We start from the raw sequence: 22886 nt of genomic DNA, 5'->3' as shown, positions 1-22886 counted from the left end.
GTGGAGAGATAGGAGCTGGCAATTAGTCAGAGCTGAGCGGCCAGCCCAGAGAAGGAAGGGCTGAGCCCAGCCCTGACATACAGAAAGTACATGGATCCATGTGAACATCCATCTTGACTAGTTTCAAACAAATTAAGGAATCCACTGGGCTCCTAGGCAGTTCTACACAAAATTAACAGAAGAAAGTATAGGGTAGTTTCTCCATCCTGTAAACGCAAGGCTAGGCAGGCAGAAACAGCATACTGTACTGAATACCTTTGTTCCAGAGGTATTGCTTCACAGGGTCAAAAGATTTGCAGGGTTTTTCGGGTATCTATCACAAAGTCCAGAAACATCATACGTTTAACAGCCTCATAGCATTCTGTATCCAACTTATGAACTTAACGTGGGACCAAATCTCAATCACAAAAGTTTAGCAATTGGAGAATAAACGTACGAGATGCTGTCCTAGGAGGTCCATGATCTGATGGCATCCTGTGGCCATTCTCAACTGAGAAGAAGGAAGAAAACAAGGCCTATTGGAATATAGTTCGTAGCAGGCGCTCTGTAAATCTTTATGCTCCAGCTCTTCTGTTCCCTTTGTCAACCCCACAATCTTAAGGTTATTATGTTTATTGCAGTTTTCTGCATCCTCAGCTCCGGATTCCAAGGATTTTACCTTGGTTTGTAGTGTATGGAGGAGAGTAGAGTGGAATCCCCTGTACAGCACTCAGTTCTCGGTACTACGATGGCGGATCTTATCTTGCGCAAGAGTCAGATTAGTTTGCTAGTTTGAGAGGCAGATATGTATCCTCTGTCTGTGTCGCAATATTGGCAGTGCCTGTGGTGTGCTTTCCCGCCACTCCAGAGTTGATTGTTGGTTCTCTTTGGTGCCAAGGCTCAGATTGCTGTCTGCTCCTCATCATCGTACTAAAATGGGACAATGATCCAGGTCAATGGGGAGATAAGGCAGGGAATCAGGATGAAAGTTCCCCTCGTGGCAACAGAGCTCCTCTATTAGACGTCCATCCCAGTTGTCATCTTAGTCACATTCCCCATAAAATGCATTTTAGTTTTTATTTTGCAGATATCTTAAAGCATATGTGTCAAACACAAGGCCCGCAGGCCCAATCCAGCCCTCCAGGTAATTTTTATGTGGCCCTCGCACTTCTTCTGCAGCTCGGCCCCCAGCTTCCTGAAATTGAGTTTGACACCCCTATCTTAGATCTTAGACATCTTTTCAGTAAGACAGAAAAAATACTCAACACAAGATTAGCACTGCTTAACTAATAACTGAAAAGAAAATAAGGGAAACTGAGTCTCCTAGATTGGCTTAAAAGAACTATCCTCTACATGGTGTGCCAGTTACAATATTTTTTTATACAAGACGGATATCAAATTTGACATGATGAACATAAGAATTATTATTAGAATAAAATATTAGTTCCTTACTATCAGTCCTGGTGGTCCAGGGTCTCCCTTGTCACCTTTAGGACCCATCTCCCCTGAATCGCCTGCTACTCCGGGATCTCCCTAAATAGCAAATTACAAAAGTCCTTGTTACATTAAGTCAAACATTTAGTCAAGAAAGGGACTAAAGGAGAAAAACACTTGCCTTTTCTCCTTTGGCAAGTAGGCTCTTGTCGATTGATGTAATCTGTAAAATCAAAATAAAATGTTGCCAAAAATACCTACCATGTTAAAACAGCTTAAAAAAATATAAAGCAAGCTTAATGCTTACTGAACTTCCTGGGGGTCCTGGTTGGCCCTGAAAAAGTTAAGTTAAAGTAACTTTAACACTTTAAATACAGATTATTTCAACAACAAACCAAATAATAGCTCTAAAACTGATTTTAAACTAACATTTTATTTTTTTTAATAATTGAAGAGCAACTCTGTACTATAAGTGAAAGAAAAAGCTAGTGATGCTATTAAAATATATCTAAAGCTCAATTTGAATACAGCCGGGGATGGGTAAAACAACTGTCAGGATGCTATTGCTGTCTGTGTTTTTTTGTGGAGATTGCGTCTCACTTCTTATCCAGAAATGCAGCAGGAAATGACAGGATTTTTATCTAAGACAGTTGCCACCATAATAGGTTACCTTATTGGAAGATTAGCCTTCTGTTCGTGTTCCAATGATAACTGCACAGTTTTTAGATTTCCTACCTCTTTCTGTTGTGGTGACAGTGGTCATAAAATTAATTAACCTAAATCTGTGTAAGGTTCTATTTACATATACTGTATGCGAATTAGGTGCATTTTAAATCTTATCCGTTTAGCATGACATGTGAACCAAACCAGCTTTTTATGAAGCCGATTCATATATCTGCGGTGCAGCAGCAGTGCAAAGTGAAAGTCCTGTGCGTTGCGGGTCACATGCGAATTATAGGCTCATTGACTTCTAACGGAACGCTTCTGAATCTCACATGTCATCAGTTTTGAATATGAATTGAGAAAAAAAACAGTGTTGGGGTCCCCTCTTCGGGAATGGATTTTAAAGGGGAACCCCACACCAAAATAAGAAATATGTTGTGGTTGCCACCCCCCCCAAGTCATACTAGTCTCTTAGGTCTGGTAGGAATTTGTAAGGAGAATCCCATGTATATTTTTTTTTTTAAATGGCCTGGGGGTCACCCCCAAAATTCACACTAGACCCTTATCCGAGCATGCAGCCTGGCAAGCCATGAAAGGGGGGAGGGACAAGTTTATGGGAACAAGGGCCTCTTCCCCACAACCCTTGCCAGTGGTTGTGGGGATCTGCAGGCAGGGGGTTTATTGAAATCTGGAGGCCCCCTTTAACAAGGGGGCTGCTGTATCCTGCCCCCCATGTGAATGAGTAGGGGTACATTGTACCCCTACTCATTCACTAAAACAAGTGTAAAAAAACAAAACAAAACACAGAGACAGTTTTTGACAATCATGATGAACGCAACCGCCTTGACCTGAAAGAAAAAAAAGAAGGGCTCTGTGACCCGAAAAAAGAAAAAGTCTTCCGCTGCCTGACAATTTTGCCAGATGGCCCAGTCCCAGCATACATTTGCAATGATTTAAAGGGGTTGTAAAGCCTCAAGGTTTTTCATCTTAATGCATTCTATGCATTAAAGTGGAGTTCCAGGTTTTTTTTTGTTTATTAAAGTCAGCAGCTACAAAACGTTTAGCTGCTGACTTTTAATAAACGGACACTTACCTGTGCCACGCTCCAGTGATGCGGCCGCACGGAGCCTCACTCCTCTCCCCCTCCTCTCCGCGACGCCTGCATTGAAACTGTGGGCACCTTGCTGTGACAGCTTGTGGCTTCATGGCCGGGCACGCACTGCGCATGCGCGAGTCGTGCTGCACTCTCCCAGTGGACAGGCAATCTTCTGGGACCTGTGACATGTCCCAGAAGATTGCTGAGAGGGAGGGGCCACCTAGGGGGAGAGGAGGAGTCGCCTAGACAGCCCGTAGTCGGAAGCAGGAAGTGGGACAGGAAGTCCCACTCAAAACTAAGCACTCACTCCCCCCCCCAAAAAAAAATGACATGCCAAATGTGACATGTAAGGGGGCGAGGAGTTCTTAAAGCAGAAGTTCCACTTTTTGGGTGGAACTCCGTTTTAAGGTGAAAAACCTCCTGTGATGCAGCAGCCCCCCAGGTTCCCCCTTTTATTTACCTGAACCCGGTCTTTCCAGCGACGGGGACGAACACACCAGCTCCAGACGATGTCTCGGGTCCTGATTGGATAGATTGATAGCAGCGCATTGGCTCCCGCTGCTGTCAATCAAGTCCAATGATGCGGGAGCTGGGGGCGGAGCCGAGTCCTGCTATCTGTGTCAATGGAGGCAGCAGCAGAACACAGGCGCGCACCTGCATGGGTGCCTCGAGGGAGAGCAGCTCTCCAACTGGGCACTTGAGAAGAGGAGGAGCCAGGAGCGCCGCTAAGAGACCCTTGAAGAGGAGGATCGGGGGCCACTCTGTGCAAAACCAACTGCACAGAGGAGGTAAGTATGACATGTTTGTTTTTTTAAACAAATCTTTATAATATCCTTTAAGATTTTACATAAAGTCTCAGAAATATTTCATTAAGGTCTCCATGTTATATAGAATACCATGTCATAGATATTTTTATTTATAATTGTAAAAGAACATATTCCACGCTTCTTTTGTTTTTCAATTTTTCTGGAAAAAAAAAAAGCAGCTTTGAAAAAAAAGAAAAAAAAATATTTTTCCTTTTTTTCCAGGCTTACCCAGCTCTAGATAAGGGTAATGTTAAATGCTCTAGCAGAATTAGATGCACTGACAAATTGAAGCAAGACTCCAGCTAACACGTTATAAGCAGTTACAGCAACAATTTTGTTCTCTTTGGGAAAACGGTTTAACGTAAATAAATAAAAAGCTGCTCATTGTAAGCACCCCTGTCAGTGGTAAATGGTTTGTCCCAGCCCTCTAACTGCTACATCTGCAGGATATTTTGTTCTGTTGAAAGATAACAGATGTACTAGCAGGATCACCCAGTGAAAATAAAGGAAAAAAAGTCTAAAAAGACAACTAATGTAGCTATCACATCTAAGAATTGGTAAGCTGCAATTTAATCAATGTTTGCTTTTAGGTTTAATACTGCTTTAAAGCTAGACTCCAGGAAGAGCTCAGCATCTCAGTAGTCATTATAGATAGATACCTTAATTTTATAAATGGTGTTAATCTTGGAATATGACCTGATGTTAGCCTCTTGCAATACTCTGTATAGCAAAGCACAGGACAGGGAGAGGGAGAACAGAACAAGGAGAGAATCAGTTGTGCAGTATTACTCAAAAAACATCATGATAAGGGGAAACAAAAGGGTGAGAAGCTAACCAGTTTGCTGCTTCTCCTTTCACTTTCCAGTCACAGGCTGAGGGAAGTACAAGTCTTGTAGGTGTCACTTAACCTCTTGGCGCTGGCCACACGCAAATATGCAGCCTTTTGGTGGGTGGTCCTTGGTGCCGAGCGGCAGCAGCGGCATCCTAAACCCCTTAAAGAGCCGGGAGGCACCACTCCATGGAGTTAAAGGATAAGTGCACTTTAAAGGATAAGTTCACATTTTCAGAAAAAATAATAAATGCACATTTTTTTTGCAGGTAAAAAATGTGCATTTATTATTTTTTAATGCAAGAGCCTGTAAAGCATTGCACTAGCAATCAGCAGATCACTAATGCCATGCAGGTTTCCTGCAGACCTGTCCGTGTTTCTGCTTCCTTGTACCTCGTGAAAGGAAACCAATACCTTCTGACAGGAAGAATTAATGAATTAGCACAGCACCCAGTGCCACAACACCATGGTAGTTAATTGAAAACTGCAAAGGCTGCCAGACCTTGTAGTTTTTCATTCACAGAGCACTGTGAATGAGAGACGTGGCCGGGTGGGTGGAGCCCACACTGACACTTTTTTTTTTAAATTTTGACAGCTAGCGAGTGGAGAAGAAGCCCTGCTAGCTGGCACAGCGGGGATCGGGAAGGTGCAGGGGTTGGTCCATTCATAAAATGTTATATGACATACCCCGAATATGGGTGTAACATGTTATCATAGGTGAACTTATCCTTTAAAACTATGGGCACTTTTCCTTTTTGCCCCTTTTCCCTTACCTATCCAATTCCATCCTCTCAGTCCACAGATGCATACTTACAGAGCTCCAAAGGCCACTGTTTGGGGGATGTTTCTAATCTGGCACCACAAGTCTTCTCTGTCCTAGCTGCACCTGCCTATTACAGCCCTGAAGACTTCTGTCTTGATTGTCTTTTTTCACCTCCGGCCTCAGGGATGAAGAGAGACAGCTCCATAGAAGTCTGTGGGGCTGTAATGCACAGGTGCGGCCAGGACAGAGAATACTTGTAGTCATGGGCCTCCGCAGGTAGGGGCAAGGGGGGGGTGAGTGACCCCCCTGGAATTGGCAAGGGTCTGCCGTGGCCACACCCTTTAGCTGTGCTGGCTCTCTGGGTTTGTGCGAGTCAGCTCCACAGCTGCTTCAGATCAGTGTCACTGAGCTTACAGAGCTCTTTACTGCCACCTATGGCTGCTTCCTGTATGTGTGCCCCTCGTGTTTGCTTTGCTGCCTTTTGTATTTTCACAGGGACGTGTGGAAACAGGACTTGGGAGAAGGAAGACCACCTTACAAGTGAGGGCTGTTAGCAGTCTAATACACTGATTGTGGCAGAAGTCAAACATAGAACGAACAAGGCCCTCATTTTCGCAAAAATGACAGCTATCGAAGATAATAATATTAATAAATTCCGTATGATTTGGCAGCCATGGGTTAAGCACTTTTTTTCTTCCGATTTCGACCAGTCATTGATGTTACCCTATTAAAATTCCTGTAATATTGATGTATTATTGCTTATCTATGTCAGGAGCTGGGACACCACTTCAGGGGATTCTTTCTTTTCTTCTTATCTTACTATCTGTTTCTCTTAGATTCCTTTAATTTCTAGGGCAAACCTATGTAATTTTTATTTAATATTCAGCACTAAGGTTATAATGCCCGTATAAGTCTCATATTCTTTTCTCTTCTTTCTCTACTAACTTTCCCTTTATTATTTATTACGCTAATGATAATTATGGGATACTTTTACAACTTACTTAAATGACTCATATCTCATTATCAATGAGTAATGCCTTTATGCATATTAGACTTTCACAATTTTTCTCCTCCAATAGTTAAATATAGTCAATAATTTGTAATGAGAGTATCACTCCTTTTTCTCGTTCTCCATTTAAATTTTTTCTCTCTTCTCTCAGGTATACTATATGGACCAATTCCTATTTGTAATAACAATTTCATTTTTGACTATCCATGCCCCCACCTATCCACAGTTTGAGCCCAAGAGGGGTGGATAGGTGGTCTGGAGGCATACTTTATATATCTCATATATAAATATTGATTCATATTTGGGTCCACAATTTATTGACTAATTTAAAATTTTATCTATTATCTCTGCTTTCACCTCGCCTGCGAGAATTGTTTTAGTAAAGACTATATAGATATGTCTCTATTGTTCATATATGTATCCCTTGCTATGATATCTGATATACTTTGTCTTTTCTTATGCAAAATTTCAATAAACACATAGAACAAGTGAGGGCTGTTAGTACAAGTGAAGGGAGGAGGCTGTTTGTGTATAGGGGGGAGAGCTGTGTGTGTGGGGGGGCCTGACATATATACAGATGAGGGGGGCAGCTGAGTGAATACAGGTATGATCAGTGAAGGGGGGTGCTAGATACTGTATAGGAAAGATCATATCATCTGTCCTGTCCTGTATACGGCTATATAAACCAATCTTCTTTCCTGTATTCCTCCATCACTGACTGCAGATATACATAATCTGTCCTGTATACAGCTATATACACACACCTTCCTTCCTGTATATATTATTACAATCCACCCCCTATATATACACATACTGTACAGGCCACATTTTATGGGCACAATGAGACTGCAATTGATGGGCACATGCCTGTGTTTTATGTGATAATGACTAAGCCCCTCCCGTTCATGACATTGTCAAAAAGGGGTGGAGCATGGGTGATATAAAACGATGCCCCCCCTGAAAAAAGTTCTGCGGACGTCCATGCTTGCAGTGCTGGATGTAAACAGTCCCAAAAGCCCTTGGCCATCAGATTCTGGTAGAAATGCATCTGTAGAGTACGAGAGCAGGATCAGGGGCAAACATTTTGAGCGTACTTTGTTTTAAAGTGCACACAACATTTACCTGCCGCAGAGTAAAATCATTTATCCTCCTTTGCCTGACAAGCAAACTGTGCAAATATCAAGAATAAATGGTCAGAAATGCAAACCATGTGGCAAGTAAATCGGTTCCCATAATTCCTATACAGTATTTCATCTGTGTATTTAGCTTTTTGCCCGGAGTATAGATTTAAAAAGATTATGTGTTCACAGTCATTGCTTGTCACTAGGGAAAAAGATGTCCATATGTAAGTGAGCAGTCTTGCTCCTAGAAAAAAAGAATAACCTGAAATTTAGGTCTGCTATTGTGAACAGGGTCGTCTTCAAGGCAGGGCAAAAGGGGCAGCTGCCCTGGGCCCTGTCATTGTTGTGGAGCCCAAAGCAGCTGCCTCATACTTGCCAATTTTCCCTGTATAAATTCCATCGTCCCTTGAGGTTTTAGTCTGTGCTGTGTCCTGATATCTCAGTGTCAATTTCTGTTACTAATGCTGCCCATCTCTGCCCTATTGTTGTGTACAGGTGACTCACCTGCAGACCCTGTTTTTACATGTAAATACCGGAATTGATATGTAAATAACAACGGCATTCATATGTAGATAGTGGCAGATCAGCAGAATTCATATGTAAATAGAGGTGGTATTCATATGTATATCATGCCCCCCTGATGTCATATCCACCATCACCTATACTGAATGCCGCCCACTGGGGAATTAAAGGGGCATGAATGAAAGTCCTGCCTACAACTGTGGTCATTAAGCCTACCATCAGCCTGTTCTGCAAAGGTAAGCAAATTAGTGTGGGGTGTGCAGAGGTAGGCAGAGAAGGAATTACAGTTAGGGGTGCATAGGTGAGCAAGGAGGGGATGTATGGAGGTAAGGAAGGTGGGTGCAAAGATGAGCAGAGGAGGCAGGTAGAGTTAAGGGGGGAGGTTTGGGGTGCAGAGGTTAGCATGGGTTTTAGGATGCAAAGGTGTACTGACAGGGTGGATAAAGATGTAGTTCACATGTAGGGCAGCCCATTCATTTCATTGGGCTGCTCTATGCAATAGAATTGCGGAAGAACGTCCCACACCCTTTTTCAAAATCACACGGTGCCAAGGCACATGGTCAGCAGATGTGTGAGGGTGTCATTAACAATTAATAAGACTGCTGTGTATCTGCTAAAGGGCAGCAGGTTTCTGTGGTGTCAGGAAAGAGATTTTGCTTGCGTTCCGGACACACACAAATGTGAACGCAGGCTAAATCTCTCAGTTACATTGGTGGTCAGTGTAAATCTTCTCATTACATTAGTCCTTGGTGTAGAATCCTTTCATCAGTATTGATGTACAGTAATCTCTAGCAACCAATCAACAAGCAGAAAGCATGTGCTGTAACCTCTAGCAATGAATCAGTGAGCCGTAATGTGTGCTGTAACCTCTAGAAACTAGTCAGTGAGCAGTAATGATACACTGTAACCTCTGGCAACCAATCGCAATCGCTGCCTGATCTGATTCAGTAAATGGATTTTGAGTCTATCTGCTATTTATTGTATGTCTCAGAGAAGGTGGAGAAAAACATTTTTGCCCAGGGTCCAATCAAAATTAAAGACCCCCTGATTGTGGATTTTTTTTCTCATTTTTTTTTTAGCTGCTTGACTGTTATGCTGATCCTGAATCACTGACACAGCAGAAGTATGTAGATCTGAAGTGTCAGACAGGAATTCTCTTTTATAGAATCGCTTTAGGTCACTGACTCAAGGCATTACAGCCAGGTAGCTAGCATTTACAGGCAATGACAGCTTCCTTTTGTTTCTCATAAGGAACTTTCTTTTAAAACTTCTATAATGTAGTGATACTGACAGACGGTGTCTCACTATATTTCATGACTTACAGAATCTCCTTTATTTCCTTTTTTACCATCGATGCCCTATTGTAAAAAGACAGATTGAACAACAATTAGAGGAGTTCAGAAAATTTCATGAATTCATTATTTACTGTATGGTAAATTTATCTTTGTATTTTCTTTTCGGAAAGGTTTTTATCTCCCTTTGCCCGAAAAACAGATTCCAGCTCATCTGAAGAAATCCCAGTAAATTCAGTGGTGCCCCAGTTGGCTGTGATCGGTGCAACTCATTGGGGGGCCTGTAGAGGAGCATCTTTCTACAATTGCCAAACCACTTCAGGTAGCACCTGAGACACAACCAGACTGTTATAATCCGTATGTTGTCATAAAGAGTTCAGCTCAGCTATACTGTAAAGAAGCTTCACCCTCACGTGAACAGGTTATTTATTACCCAATGCTCATTACCATAAGTGAACATAGAGACACAAAACTGATTGGTAAACCATGAGCCTCATTTAAAAACTCCTTTCAAAATAAAAAAAACTTTCCCATAAGACACTAATGAACTCAGAAAACTTTGTTGAATATGTTATGAATGAGGATCTGAGCTTGTGCTTATTACTTGAAAATGCATCTCTATTTTTTTTTTCTCTTTCATCCTAATTAAAAGTATGTATGCAAATCTAATCAGTAAACAACTGATTCTGATGTATATTATGTATGTATATTATTATCCTATACACCTTATTTATATCGATTTACACGTGCAATTTGCACAGTATCGCTTTTATTTTAGTTATGTATGCATATTTACCAGCAAACTAATGGTGACTAATAGTGTAAACTACTATATTATTTGATAAAAACCCTCTATTCTCATAAGCGAAAAATATGTGATGCTAATAAATAAAAATACACATTTTTTTTTATAAATATATTATTTCTACTATGTACGGCTCAATCAAGTCACATACAATAATATGAAAAAAAAAACAAAAAAAAAAACTTACATCTCTGCCTGGAAGTCCCTTGTCTCCTTTTTGTCCTGTATCACCAGTACGGCCAGGCAGTCCTGTTGTACCCTAGAAGAACATTTTCAAATGCAAGACAAAGTAGGCCAGATTACCAGCTTCTAACAGCTTCCATTCTTTTATATTTAACTGGTATACAGAATGCCTTTTCTGTTTGAGATTTATATCTATTTGTTGATCACTGTCAGGTTTATTCATATTGAAATCATGGCAAAGTGCAAAAACAGAGAACAAAATATACTAGGCCATTGTAACTAATTATAAATCTTTTTTTAGATGATTGAAAGATGAATTCAGACATTGCCTGATATAGGTCACAGCAATTGAGTGGTTGTCTCACAAAAAAAAATATATTTTATTGGACTTACTCTATAAGTTAAAGATCAATATGCAAAGTGATGTAATTTATAGTTGCAAAATGTAATTTCCCCCAGTCTGACTCAATTAACTTGAAATATGATTTGTTGTCACGAGTTGCTGCACTCTGCACATTGTCATTGCTGCTTGCACTGTTTTATTAGCTAAACATACTGTACATGTGTTAATCCTAAAGAACAACTCAGACTATGAAGGCAATAAACTGAATTGAATTTTTAAATAAACATGCCAGGTGTTTTTATACCTCTTCATATTGAAAGCTCACTTCAAATGATAGTAAAATGGTACAGATTTTAACATTCTGCAAACCTTGAATAGTTTAGAACATGCAAATGGAAGAAAAAGTTACCCGTTGTCCTTTTTCTCCAGGCTCTCCCTTCATTCCAGGTTCACCCTATACCAATAAACAAATCCACATGTGAAGAAGATTTTAGATGTATACATTTCAATCTAATATACAGGTAAAAGCCAGTAAATTAGAATATTTTGAAAAACTTGATTTATTTCAGTAATTGCATTCAAAAGGTGTAACTTGTACATTATATTTATTCATTGCACACAGACTGATGCATTCAAATGTTTATTTCATTTAATTTTGATGATTTGAAGTGGCAACAAATGAAAATCCAAAATTCCGTGTGTCACAAAATTCGAATATTGTGTAAGGGTTAAATTTTGAAGACACCTGGTGCCACAAACTAATCAGCTGATTAACTCAAAACACCTGCAAAGGGCTTTAAATGGTCTCTCAGTCCAGTTCTGAAGCCTACACAAACATGGGGAAGACTTCAGATTTGACAGCTGTCCAAAAGGCGACCATCGACACATTGCACAAGGAGGGAAAGACACAAAAGGTTATTGCTGAAGAGGCTGGCTGTTCTCAGAGCTCTGTGTCCAAACACATTAATAGAGAGGCAAAGGGAAGGAAAAACTGTGGTCAGAAAAAGTGTACAAGCGATAGGGATCACCGCTCTAGTCAAGATTGTGAAAAAAAACCCATTCAAAAATGTGGGGGAGATTCACAAGGAGTGGACAGCTGCTGGAGTCAGTGCTTCAAGATCCACCACCAAGAGACGCTTGAAAGACATGGGTTTCAACTGCCGCATACCTCGTGTCAAGCCACTGTTGACCAAGAAACAGCGCGAAAAGCGTCTCACCTGGGCTAAGGAAAAAAAGAGCTGGACTGCTGCTGAGTGGTCCAAAGTCATGTTTTCTGACGAAAGCAAATTTTGCATTTCCTTTGGAAATCGAGGTCCCAGAGTCTGGAGGAAGACAGGAGAGGCACAGGATCCACGTTGCCTGAAGTCTAGTGTAAAGTTTCCACCATCAGTGATGGTTTGGGGTGCCATGTCATCTGCTGGTGTCGGTCCACTCTGTTTCCTGAGATCCAGGGTCAACGCAGCCGTCTACCAGCAAGTTTTAGAGCACTTCATGCTTCCTGCTGCTGACCTGCTCTATGGAGATGGAGATTTCAGGTTCCAACAGGACTTGGCGCCTGCACACAGCGCAAAATCTACCCATGCCTGGTTTACGGACCATGGTATTTCTGTTCTAAATTGGCCAGCCAACTCCCCTGACCTTAGCCCCATAGAAAATCTGTGGGGTATTGTGAAAAGGAAGATGCAGAATGCCAGACCCAACAACGCAGAAGAGTTGAAGGCCACTATCAGAGCAACCTGGGCTCTCATAACACCTGAGCAGTGCCAGAAACTCATCGACTCCATGCCACGCCGCATTAATGCAGTAATTGAGGCAAAAGGAGCTCCAACCAAGTATTGAGTATTGTACATGCTCATATTTTTCATTTTCATACTTTTCAGTTGGCCAACATTTCTAAAAAATCCCTTTTTTGTATTAGCCTTAAGTAATATTCGAATTTTGTGACACACGGAGTTTTGGATTTTCATTTGTTGCCACTTCAAATCATCAAAATTAAATGAAATAAACATTTGAATGCATCAGTCTGTGTGCAATGAATAAATATAATGTACAAGTTACACCTTTTGAATGCAATTACTGAAATAAATCAAGTTTTTCAAAATATTCTAATTTACTGGCTTTTACCTGTACTATATGTTTTAATTTGTTAAAGGAATTTAACATTTTTGCAAAGTTGTACTCTAATGCCGCGTACACACAAGCGGAATTTCCGTCGAAAAAATCTTGGATGGTTATTCCGACGGAATTCCGCTCAAGCTTGGCTTGCATACACACGGTCACAAAAAAGTTTGCTGAACTTTCGACCGTCAAGAACGCGGTGATGTACAACACTACGACGAGCCGAGAAAATTAAGTTCATTGCTTCCAAGCATGCATCGAATTGTCTCTGAGCATGTGTAGGAATTTTGCACGTCGGAATTGGTACAGATGATCGGAATTTCAGATTGGAACTTTTTGCAACGGAAAAATTGAGAACATGCTCTCCCAATCTTTTGCTGGCTGGAAAGATGTCTGATGGAGCATACACACGGTCGCATTTTCGGACCAAAAGCTCTCTTCGGATTTTTACTGGCAGAATTTCCGCTCGTGTGTACGGGGCATTATTAGTATGCTCATGCCTGAGAAAAGGATGTGTATATTTTCTCTTTCTCTGTCTCCGGATGATGCACTCCAAAGTGAGAATCTGCCAATCTGTATATTAAATACCTTTATGCAGGGCAATTTTTTCAGCAGGAATGTGGGGGGGGTGCAGTTCTGGCACCCCCAGTACTGAATGTACTTTAAATAATGGCATGGGGAGCTGGAATGTGCTGGAGGGTCTATTGTTGCTGGCTGCTGAGGGAACTATTGTTGGTGGAGGGGATATATTTTTGCATGGCGGTCTATTGTTGCTGAGGATGTCTATTGTTGCTGGCATACTGGCTGGGGGTGGGGGGGGCACTTATGTTGCTGTGGGGGTCAATTGTTGGTAGAATTGATCTATTGTTGAGGGATGGGTACTATTGATGCTGGCTGCTGGGAGGTCTATTGTTGGTGTTCAAGGTCTATTGTTGCTGGGGGGTATTTTTATGAAGGGGTCCATTGTTGCCGGGAGAAATCTATTATTGTTTGGGTGGGTCTATTGCTGCTGGTTGCAGGAAATCTAGTTTACTGCTTTTCTTGTTATTACCACATTCCATACAAATTACTTAGCCCCACAAAATGATACATGGCTCTGTATTCTCTAAAAGGGGCGGTACTGAGAGGTGCGTGGGGGGGGGTGGAATTAAGTAATGGTGCTCGGAGATGGGTAGGGGGTGGAGACAAGTATTAACTCAGAAAGGGGGAGTTCCTGCACCTATTCTCTGAGGAAAAAAAGCCCTGCCTTTATGTAACCAAAAAAAATTAATCAAAAAAAAATCTACTTCCATGTATCTATAAAAATAACTAATAGTGTGTATTTACTGAAAATGCTACTTACTTATAAGGTTAGTTCACCTTTTCCTAACTAACACCATATACCCTCACTGAAATTTTAGTATTTAGCACAGTGAAAAACTGCAATATATGTGCATCTGAGTGTGTCAACTGGTAGTGACTAGTGCTATTCATGCAACATATTAGATAAAGTATTGCACTGTAGATAATTACCATCTCTCCTGGATCTCCTTTCATGCCTTGCTCACCCTAAAAACAAGAAAAACCTTACTTCTCTCTGCCTTTAATATTACAATTGAAAATAGTTTAAGAAAAATTTTTTTTAAAGTACACTGTTGGTGGTAAGAACGCCCACTAGTTGACAACTATTCACAGTGTATGGCATACATTAAAAGAAGACCATACTGAAAATATGTAGGCTGCTTGGCTAACCACTTCTTCTGAAAATACTAGCTACCAGGTTGCCATAGTGACTTAATGGGTTCTGTACTTTATGAGTCACTGATGAGGAAAGAGTAGATCTGAATTTCACATGCTGCATGCTTGTTCTGTGTCAGTAACCTAGAAAATATCAAAACCACGGACAACCTAGTAATTAGTTTTTTTTTTAAGAAGGTTATCAAAGGCAAACTACACATTTCCTACAAAAAGCACAACTTCCTCTTCTTTTACGAAAAATCACATCAGCATGCAGCTCTGCGTGCTAATATGAAATTGTCTTACATTCATTTGTTCATTACAACTACTTCAGCTTTCACACCTGTAGACCAGAGCAGTGTTTATATTTCTACCATGGGCCTGTTTATATGGCAATAGGTGTGTCTTTACTTAATATAACACAGTAATACAGGCATACCCCACTTTTAAATACACAATGGGGTTTATTTACTAAAGCTAGAAAGTGCAAAATCATGCTCACTTCTGCATAGAAACCAATAAGCTTCTAACCCCAGTTTGTTCAATTAAGCTTTGGTAATAAAACCTGGAAGCTCATTGGTTTCTATGCAGAAGTGAGCCTGGTTTTGCACTTTCTAGCTTTAGTAAATAAACCCCATTGTGTACTTAAAAGTGGGGTATGCCTGTACATATAGTGTTTCTAAGACCCCTTTCACACTGGGACGTTTTTCAGGCGTTTTTGGGCACTTTAGCATTTAAAAAAAAGCGCCTGTAAAGCACCTGAAAGAAGCCTCATCTGCAATCCCAATGTGAAAGCCCGAGTGCTTTCACACAGGGGCGCTGCGCTGGCAGGGCATCAAAAAAAGTCCTGCAAGCAGCTTCTTTGCAGCGCTTTTGTATTTTTGCCACCGGGTTGGGTGCGCCGATGGCCTGAGCTCTTTCACACTGCCAGCTCCTGAAAAACGCCTAAAAAAAATGCCCCAGTGTGAAACGGGTCCTAAGCGGCGCTTTACCAGCGCTTTTCGGGTGCTGGCAGTGTGAAAGGGCTCGGGCTTTCACATTGGGATTGCAGATGAGGCTTCTATCAGGCGCTTTACAGACGCTTTTTTTAATGCTAAAGCGCTTGAAAAATGCCTGAAAAATGCCCCAGTGTGAAAGGGGTATAAAGGACAAACAAGGCTTTCTTTCCGTGATATATTTTTAAAATTCTTAGACAAAAAAACAAATAAAGAAAAATATCCTTTTAGTCTTTTTTAACCAGCATTAGTTTCCCTCTTGAAGACTAGACTGTTACACACCCTTTCAGTCAAGGACATTTGTCACACTTTAACCTCCTTAGCGGTATTCCCGAGTGTGGCTTGGGGTGAATTTTTTCAGTCCCAAAAGCGGTAACCCTGGGCCACACTCGGGATTGCGTTGCAGGATCCAGGCAAAGTTCCTTACCTTGTCCCCAGGATCCTGCAATGTCACCCCGCTGTGTGTGTGCGAGCTGTGTCTCCGCTCGATCTATCACAGTGCCGAGCTCTGTTCCCTGCAAGCATTGTGACTTACAGGGACGGAGCACGGCGCCAAATTCAAAAAGTTAAAAACACACAATACATACAGTACACTGTAATCTTACAGATTACATTACTGTATCAAATTACTTCACATCCCTTTTGTCCCTAGTGCTTTGTCCAGTGCCCTGCATGCAGTTTTATATTATAAAAACTGTTCTTTCTGCCTGGAAACTGGAGATTGTCCATAGCAACCAAAAAGCGTCCCTTTACATCAAAAGCGGTTTTAGACTAGCTAGAAAACAGCGATAATAAATTAGAATCACTTGCAGAATTGAGCGATAGTGATTCGTGGGGAAATCCGTCATCAAACACTGAAAGTAATGACAGCGACAATTCCGCAACTGAGCAAATTTCAGTGTTTTTGATTTGATTACATTATTGAATCATTTTTATTGTTATTATTATTATATTATTATTTGTTATAATTATTTATAGTTATTTATTATATTATAATTTATGATTTTGTGTTTCAAACTTTATCATACCCGGGATGTCTACTAGACTTTTGTTTGGACAGATTTAAGTGTGTTATTCTTAAGAATTACAGGCTTACAAATTTCCATGCAAAACATTGTACCGCTTTGAGCATCAAAAATCTAAAATAATCATACCGCCAGATACAGCTTTCTTTTGATGGTATATAATCACAACTGGGTTTTTTACTTTTTACTATATAAGGACTTTTTACTATATAAGTTTTTCTTAGTTTCTGTAATAAAACTTTGCAAATACTGTAAATAATCTTTCTTCATAAATTTAGGCCAGGATGTATCCTACCTCATGTATTTGGTGGAAAAAAACTCCCAAAAATTGTAAATTATTTATTCTGTGTAAATGTTAAGGAGTCTACAAATTATGGTATATATATATATATATATATATATATATATATATATATATATATATATATATATATATATAATTTATTTATTTATTTGTTTGATAATTGATTAATCATGATATACTAACTGCCATCTCATTTCTTGAGGTCCTAAAATGCCAGGACAGTACAATTGCACCCAAATGTCCCCTTTTTGTAAAATGGGCAGTCCAAGGTATTTAGTAGGAGCCATGGTGAGCTTTTTGATGTTGTAATTTTTGTCACAATTTTTTTGCAAAATAAAGAAATTAAATAAAATGTTTTTGTTTTTTTTTTTAAAGTTGGCATTTTAACAAGTTTTTTTCTTACACATGGCATAGGCATACTTACAATAAAACCTCAAAACATATTTTTCTACTCCTCCTAATACCATATGTGTGAGACCTTTTCATAGAGGGGCCCAAAATCCAAGGAGCATCTTCAGGCTTTCAAGCAGCATAAATTATACATCACATTTCCTTACTACTTATCACGTTTCTTGAGTCCTTGAAATGTGATCACAGGAGAAACACCCACATAATGACCACATTTTGGAAAGCAAACACCTCAAGGTATTTTCTGAAAGGCATAGTGAGTCTTTTGAAAATGTCATTTTTTACACATTTTTGGAAAATGCAGAATAGAAAATGAAAATGTATTTTGTACACAAAACTGTCAATTATAAGATATTTCTAGCACACAACATAGGCATACTTGGAATTACACCTTAAAACACACTACTACTCCTCCCAAGTATGGGAATACCACAGGTTTAAGACTTTTTCACAGCCTAGCCACACAGAGGGGTCTACATTTGAATGAGCACCTTTAGGCTTTCTATGGGCATAAACACATCTAACTTCCTGACTACCTATCAAATATTTGGAACCTCTGAAGCACTAGGGCAGTGAAATCACCCACAAAATTATCACATTTTGGAAAGTCAACACCCCAAGGTGTTTTTTAAGATGCATGGTGAGTCTTGTTAAGGTCTTACATTTTTGCCACAAATTTTTGGAAAATGCGGAATGAAAATTATTTATTTATTTATTTATTTATTTTTTTACACAAAGTTGTCAATTATTAAGATATATCTAACACACAACAATGGCATACATAGAATTATATCTCAAAATACATTCTGCTACTTCTTCCAAGTGTATGGAAATTTCACATTTGTGAGACTTTTTCACTGTTTGGACTGAACATGTACTGGACATTGTTACTTGTGTATCACACGAATCAACCAATTGCATCAAAACCAATGTACTGTAATGCTCGCCTCTGTACGTGGTAAGTGGTCAGGGAATATAGCTTAGCATAGCATCTCCTACAGCAGTCCCAATTCCTATAAGTCTAGCCACTAGTACGTGGCTGTCCCAGGAATGACATGTTCACAGGCCAGGACATACAGAAGGTTAAAGAAAAAAGAACATAAGAGTTCTTGTGGTTGCAGGAGTGCAGTTGACCACAGGGGATGACTGTGACTGGTGCCTTGCAGGAAGGAAGTCAGTCGCATGTCCAGATGGGTCAGTTCAGGTGGTAGGCAGAGACATGGTCAGCACGCAGGCAAATGATTGGTCCATGCAACAGGCACACACATGGGCAATAAACAGGCCAGGGTCAGTACAGGCGACAAGCAGAGGCAACACTGCACTGGTGTGGTGGTAATCAGGAACACTGTTGCTGGCTGCACTGGTCTAGGGCAGTGGGAATTGTGTATCTGTGATCTGAAACACTGTGGCTGACTTAAACTGGTGACACTGGAACTGGTATGGTGACAATCAGAGTCACTGTTGCTAGCTTACCCTGGTCTGGTTGCAACTGCTTTGGCAGTAATAAGCAAAGATGTTGCTGGGAACAACTTGTCTGATGAAACTGGGACTAGTATGGCGGTGATCAGGAAAACTTTTTCTGACTGCACTTGTCTGGTGGCAATCAAGAACATTGCCATTAAAGGGGTTGTAAACCCTCTGGGTTTTTCACCTTAATGCATTCTATGCATTAAGGTGAAAAACTTTTTGTGCTGCAGCACCCCCCCTTTTTCTTACCTGAGCCGATCGTTCCAGCAACAGGGACAAGCAGAGCACCTCCAACCACTGTCTCGGGTGCTCATTGGATAGATTGATAGCAGCGGGAGCCATTGGCTCCCGCTGCTTTCAATCAAATCCAGTGACACGGGAGCCGGGGCCAGGGCCGAGTCCTGCTGTCTGTGTCAATGGACGTAGCAGCAGGACTCGGGAGCGCGCCCGCACAAGTGTCTTCTTGGAAAGAGGCTCTCCGAGGGGGCACTCAAGAAGAGGAGAAGCCAGGAGCGCCGCGGAGGGACCCCAGAAAAGAAGGATTAGGGCCACTCTGTGCAAAACCCTTGCACAGAGGAGGTAAGTATGACATGTTTGGTATTAAAAAAAAGAAAAAAAAAACCTTTACAACCACTTTAACAGCACTGCTCTGGTGACACTGTGATTGATGTGGTGGTGGTTAGAGAAACTCTGACTAGCTACATTACTAGGGCTCAATCACACGTGAGGTTGGGGGTGGTAAAACCTCATGGTAGCAACTAAAAGCCCCTTTAGCTACAGAGGCAATGGCCAGGGGTGTACACATACCACAGCTGCGATGCTTTGCAGATGTGCCAATAATTACACCACCTGTATGCCTGCTGATTGCAACCCATTCAAGTGAATGGAGGTGCTTGTGCAGGGTCCAAGCGCTTAAAGCAGGTGGTGACGAGGCAATAAAATGCACCCACAGACACCCCCCCCAGTCAGTCTGTCATCAGTTCCTCACTTACCCCATCTAGGTCGCGAGTAAAGCTCCTCTGGGTGGGCGGTGGCTTGCCCTGCATCTCCTCCTCCTCTTCATCACGGCAGCTTTCGCCATGCATCTAACCCCCTCCTCCTCCTAGATGGTCATTGTTCCTTTATAGGAGTCTGCCCCCAGGTGGAGGTAGTAGTGGACCTTTACAGTAGTGGTCCTTTGCTGCTTCTCTTCCAGCACCACCAGCCCATACTCTGCAGCTTGGATCTTCTCCTGGGTGGTCTTGCTCAGCTCCTTGGTCAACCTCTCAATCTCAGCCTTGTAATCCTCCACAGTCTGCTGTATCTCCTCAGCAGTCATAGTCCCTTGTGTTGGGAGTGAGACTGGAGGGACAAATGGGTGGGGGGGACACCCAGAGGAAGGACGATGAGCAGGCATAAGGTGGGAGGCTGCTGGATGGGTACCAGCGGAGGATCACACACAGCTCTGCAGCATCATGGCATGTAGAGGCAGCAGGCCTGCTCTTCCCATCTCCTGGGCCCCCTCCACCTGCCCTGGGTGCCCCATCCTTCCTTCCGCCTGGACCACTCTACGCTATTCTGCTTATTCATAGAGGGGAGACTGAGGAGGAGGCAGTGCCATCCCTACACGTCCGTGTCACAGCAATGTGAACTTTTCACCCACTCCCCCCTGCCAACGGCTCACAAGTGATGCAGTCTGCCAGCAGTGGGAACCAACTACACTGGACTGGGTAGGGCACATGTCAGGGCATGGGGGGGAGTTCTATTGGTGGCTGGTGGGTCATTGGATATGCTTCCCATGCGTCTCCTTCCTCGGCATCATGGTGTCCATACGTCTCCTCCCTCCACCTCCTAGGCCAATGGGGAAACTGAGGAGGAGGCAGTCTGCCAGCAGTGGGAACTGACTACACTGGACTGGGCAGGGCACATGTCAGGGCATGGGGGGGAGTTCTAGTGGTGGCTGGTGGGTCGTCAGTTAGGCTTCCCCTGTGTCACCTTCCTCGGCATCACGGTGTCCATGCATCTCCTCCCTCCACCTCCTAGGCCAATGGGATCACTTCTCCTTTCGGCCAATCGGGAACGGGTCTCAGGACGTGCTTCCTGATTGACCGGGAGGAGAATCAGTGTGATAATAGCGAATATTCATTCGTGATTGTCATACAACTGGGTGGGCTCAGGGAGCAGTGCTCTGAGCCCCAAGCCCATCCTTTCTTGAAGCCTATTAGAGCCTCTGGCTCTAATCACGTGCTTAAAAAAAACCCCGATTGGAATCCTTGCATCCGGCGCCCTACATGTAGAGTAGGGGGCCAGGCGCATGGATAGAGGGGGCGGTACCCCTGCGCCCCCTATAGACAGGCCACCACTGCTTAGAATAATTTCCCACTATGGGAATATGAGCTATGTTTCTCAATTCCCCAATAGATTATTCAATGTCTGTATTTTTTATTAGTGCACATGAATTGACTGTCCTTCCAGGACTCTACCATTTCTACTTACATCTTTACCTCTTATTCCAGGCAAGGTCCAACTTGTTCCAGGCTCACCCTTTTGTCCCCTGTCACCATCTTCTCCCTATACAAAATGTTGAAAGTATTTACTATTTCAGTGTTCATTTTGCATCATCTAAAGTTTCTGCATCTGGCTCATACACTAGTAGAATTTTACGCAACATTTTTAATTGTAAGGATTTTTGTTCAAATTTCAAATAGTTAGTGGAGCCAAATTGATGTTTATTTTTAACCACAGTAAAAAGAATATTTGAGGGAGCAGGATGGAAAATGTTTTTCAAATGAGCAACTTTCTAACAGTTTATGTGGTTTTTGTTTGTGAAAGCCCATTCATTCCAAAGCGAAATTTTAAAAGCAAATGAAATATTAAGGTACTTTCAAACAACAATCATCAAGTCATCAAATGTACTGGAAATTTTGTTTACTCAGCCATCAAAACAAAAGGAGTCATCAATAAACACTTTCACAATTTAGCAAGAATATGATCACTTAACAGTTGCATATGATCATGATGTAAATACAGTATAATCACAAATGTTGTTTATTTACTGGAGAAATAGAAGCTGATCACTAAAAAAAAGTGAGTGTTCACTTTGCAAATGTACTGCATGTTTAATTTACAATTAAATGTTATTCGAAAAGGGGAGTCAGAGTTCACTTTGATTACCCAATAAAGAGCTTACAACAATCTTGTTTAATTTCCCTTGTACGTGATTGGATATTCAAAGTGAATACAGCTTCACCCTATTTACCAACATTCACTCCGCAAAGCAATCAGTCTTTTCATCTTTAGTAAATCATTCCCATTGCATTGCATCTGGAATACATTTATGATATTTGGTTGTGTAGCAGATTTATCAAGAGCATTATTATTTATGAGACTTTGTCATATAGAGCTATGCAAATCCCAGAAACCACCCCTCTAGTTGCCCCCAAGGGTTAGCAAGATTTTTAGAGATGTACGGGTTAAATAAATATATATAATGTCAGCAAACATTTGAATATTTTAAAAACTTACTTTTGGGCCTGGTTTTCCAGATAATCCTATGTTTCCCTTTAAAATAAAATCATTAAGTGCATAAAATGAACCTTTTGGAGTACTATGTAGCCAAAATATAAAGATGTTTTTCATGATCTTTAGAACCCAAAACGTATTACACTTAAATGTTGCTTAAATGTTACATAAATGTTCCTTGCTTTGTCCATAATTTTCATGCCATGTTTTGACTCATTGATCCAATAAAAATTGTTCCACATTAGAAGAGAAAAAAATGTAAACTAATATATCTTGGGTTATTGTGTCTGCATATGTGAGGGTTTCTTATAAAGGTGCCAAAAATGCTGCAGTCAGTTCTTTTTACATGTTGCTTAAAGAGGGAATTCTCTTGGGTATAATTTTATATTGACCCTTTCCTACCTGATCTTCTGGGGATGAGATAAAATAATATACAGTATAAGCCCATGCGGAAAATTCAGCTCTGTCCCACTCAAATCAGCCAAAAGCTGCTGCTTTTCTGGGTCT

At 41.3% G+C, this 22886-nt stretch overlaps 1 protein-coding gene across 1 annotated transcript in view; it reads right to left on the bottom strand.

Moving 5' to 3' along the window:
* LOC141131772 (uncharacterized) overlaps positions 1-22886 on the bottom strand; it is a 759715-nt gene that overhangs the window by 469162 nt on the left and 267667 nt on the right. Inside the window, exons 48-56 of the mRNA XM_073619424.1 lie at positions 22383-22418; positions 21354-21428; positions 14476-14511; positions 11255-11299; positions 10507-10578; positions 9545-9580; positions 1721-1747; positions 1595-1636; positions 1432-1512 (exon numbers count right to left, since the gene is read on the bottom strand). Coding sequence (XP_073475525.1) covers positions 1432-1512; positions 1595-1636; positions 1721-1747; positions 9545-9580; positions 10507-10578; positions 11255-11299; positions 14476-14511; positions 21354-21428; positions 22383-22418 — 450 coding nt within the window. The remainder of the gene's footprint in view (positions 1-1431; positions 1513-1594; positions 1637-1720; positions 1748-9544; positions 9581-10506; positions 10579-11254; positions 11300-14475; positions 14512-21353; positions 21429-22382; positions 22419-22886) is intronic.

The sequence above is a fragment of the Aquarana catesbeiana genome, linkage group LG03 (genome assembly GCF_042186555.1).
Source record: "Aquarana catesbeiana isolate 2022-GZ linkage group LG03, ASM4218655v1, whole genome shotgun sequence".
NCBI classification, from domain to species: Eukaryota; Metazoa; Chordata; class Amphibia; order Anura; family Ranidae; genus Aquarana; species Aquarana catesbeiana.
This window is presented reverse-complemented; position numbering and strand designations above follow the sequence as displayed.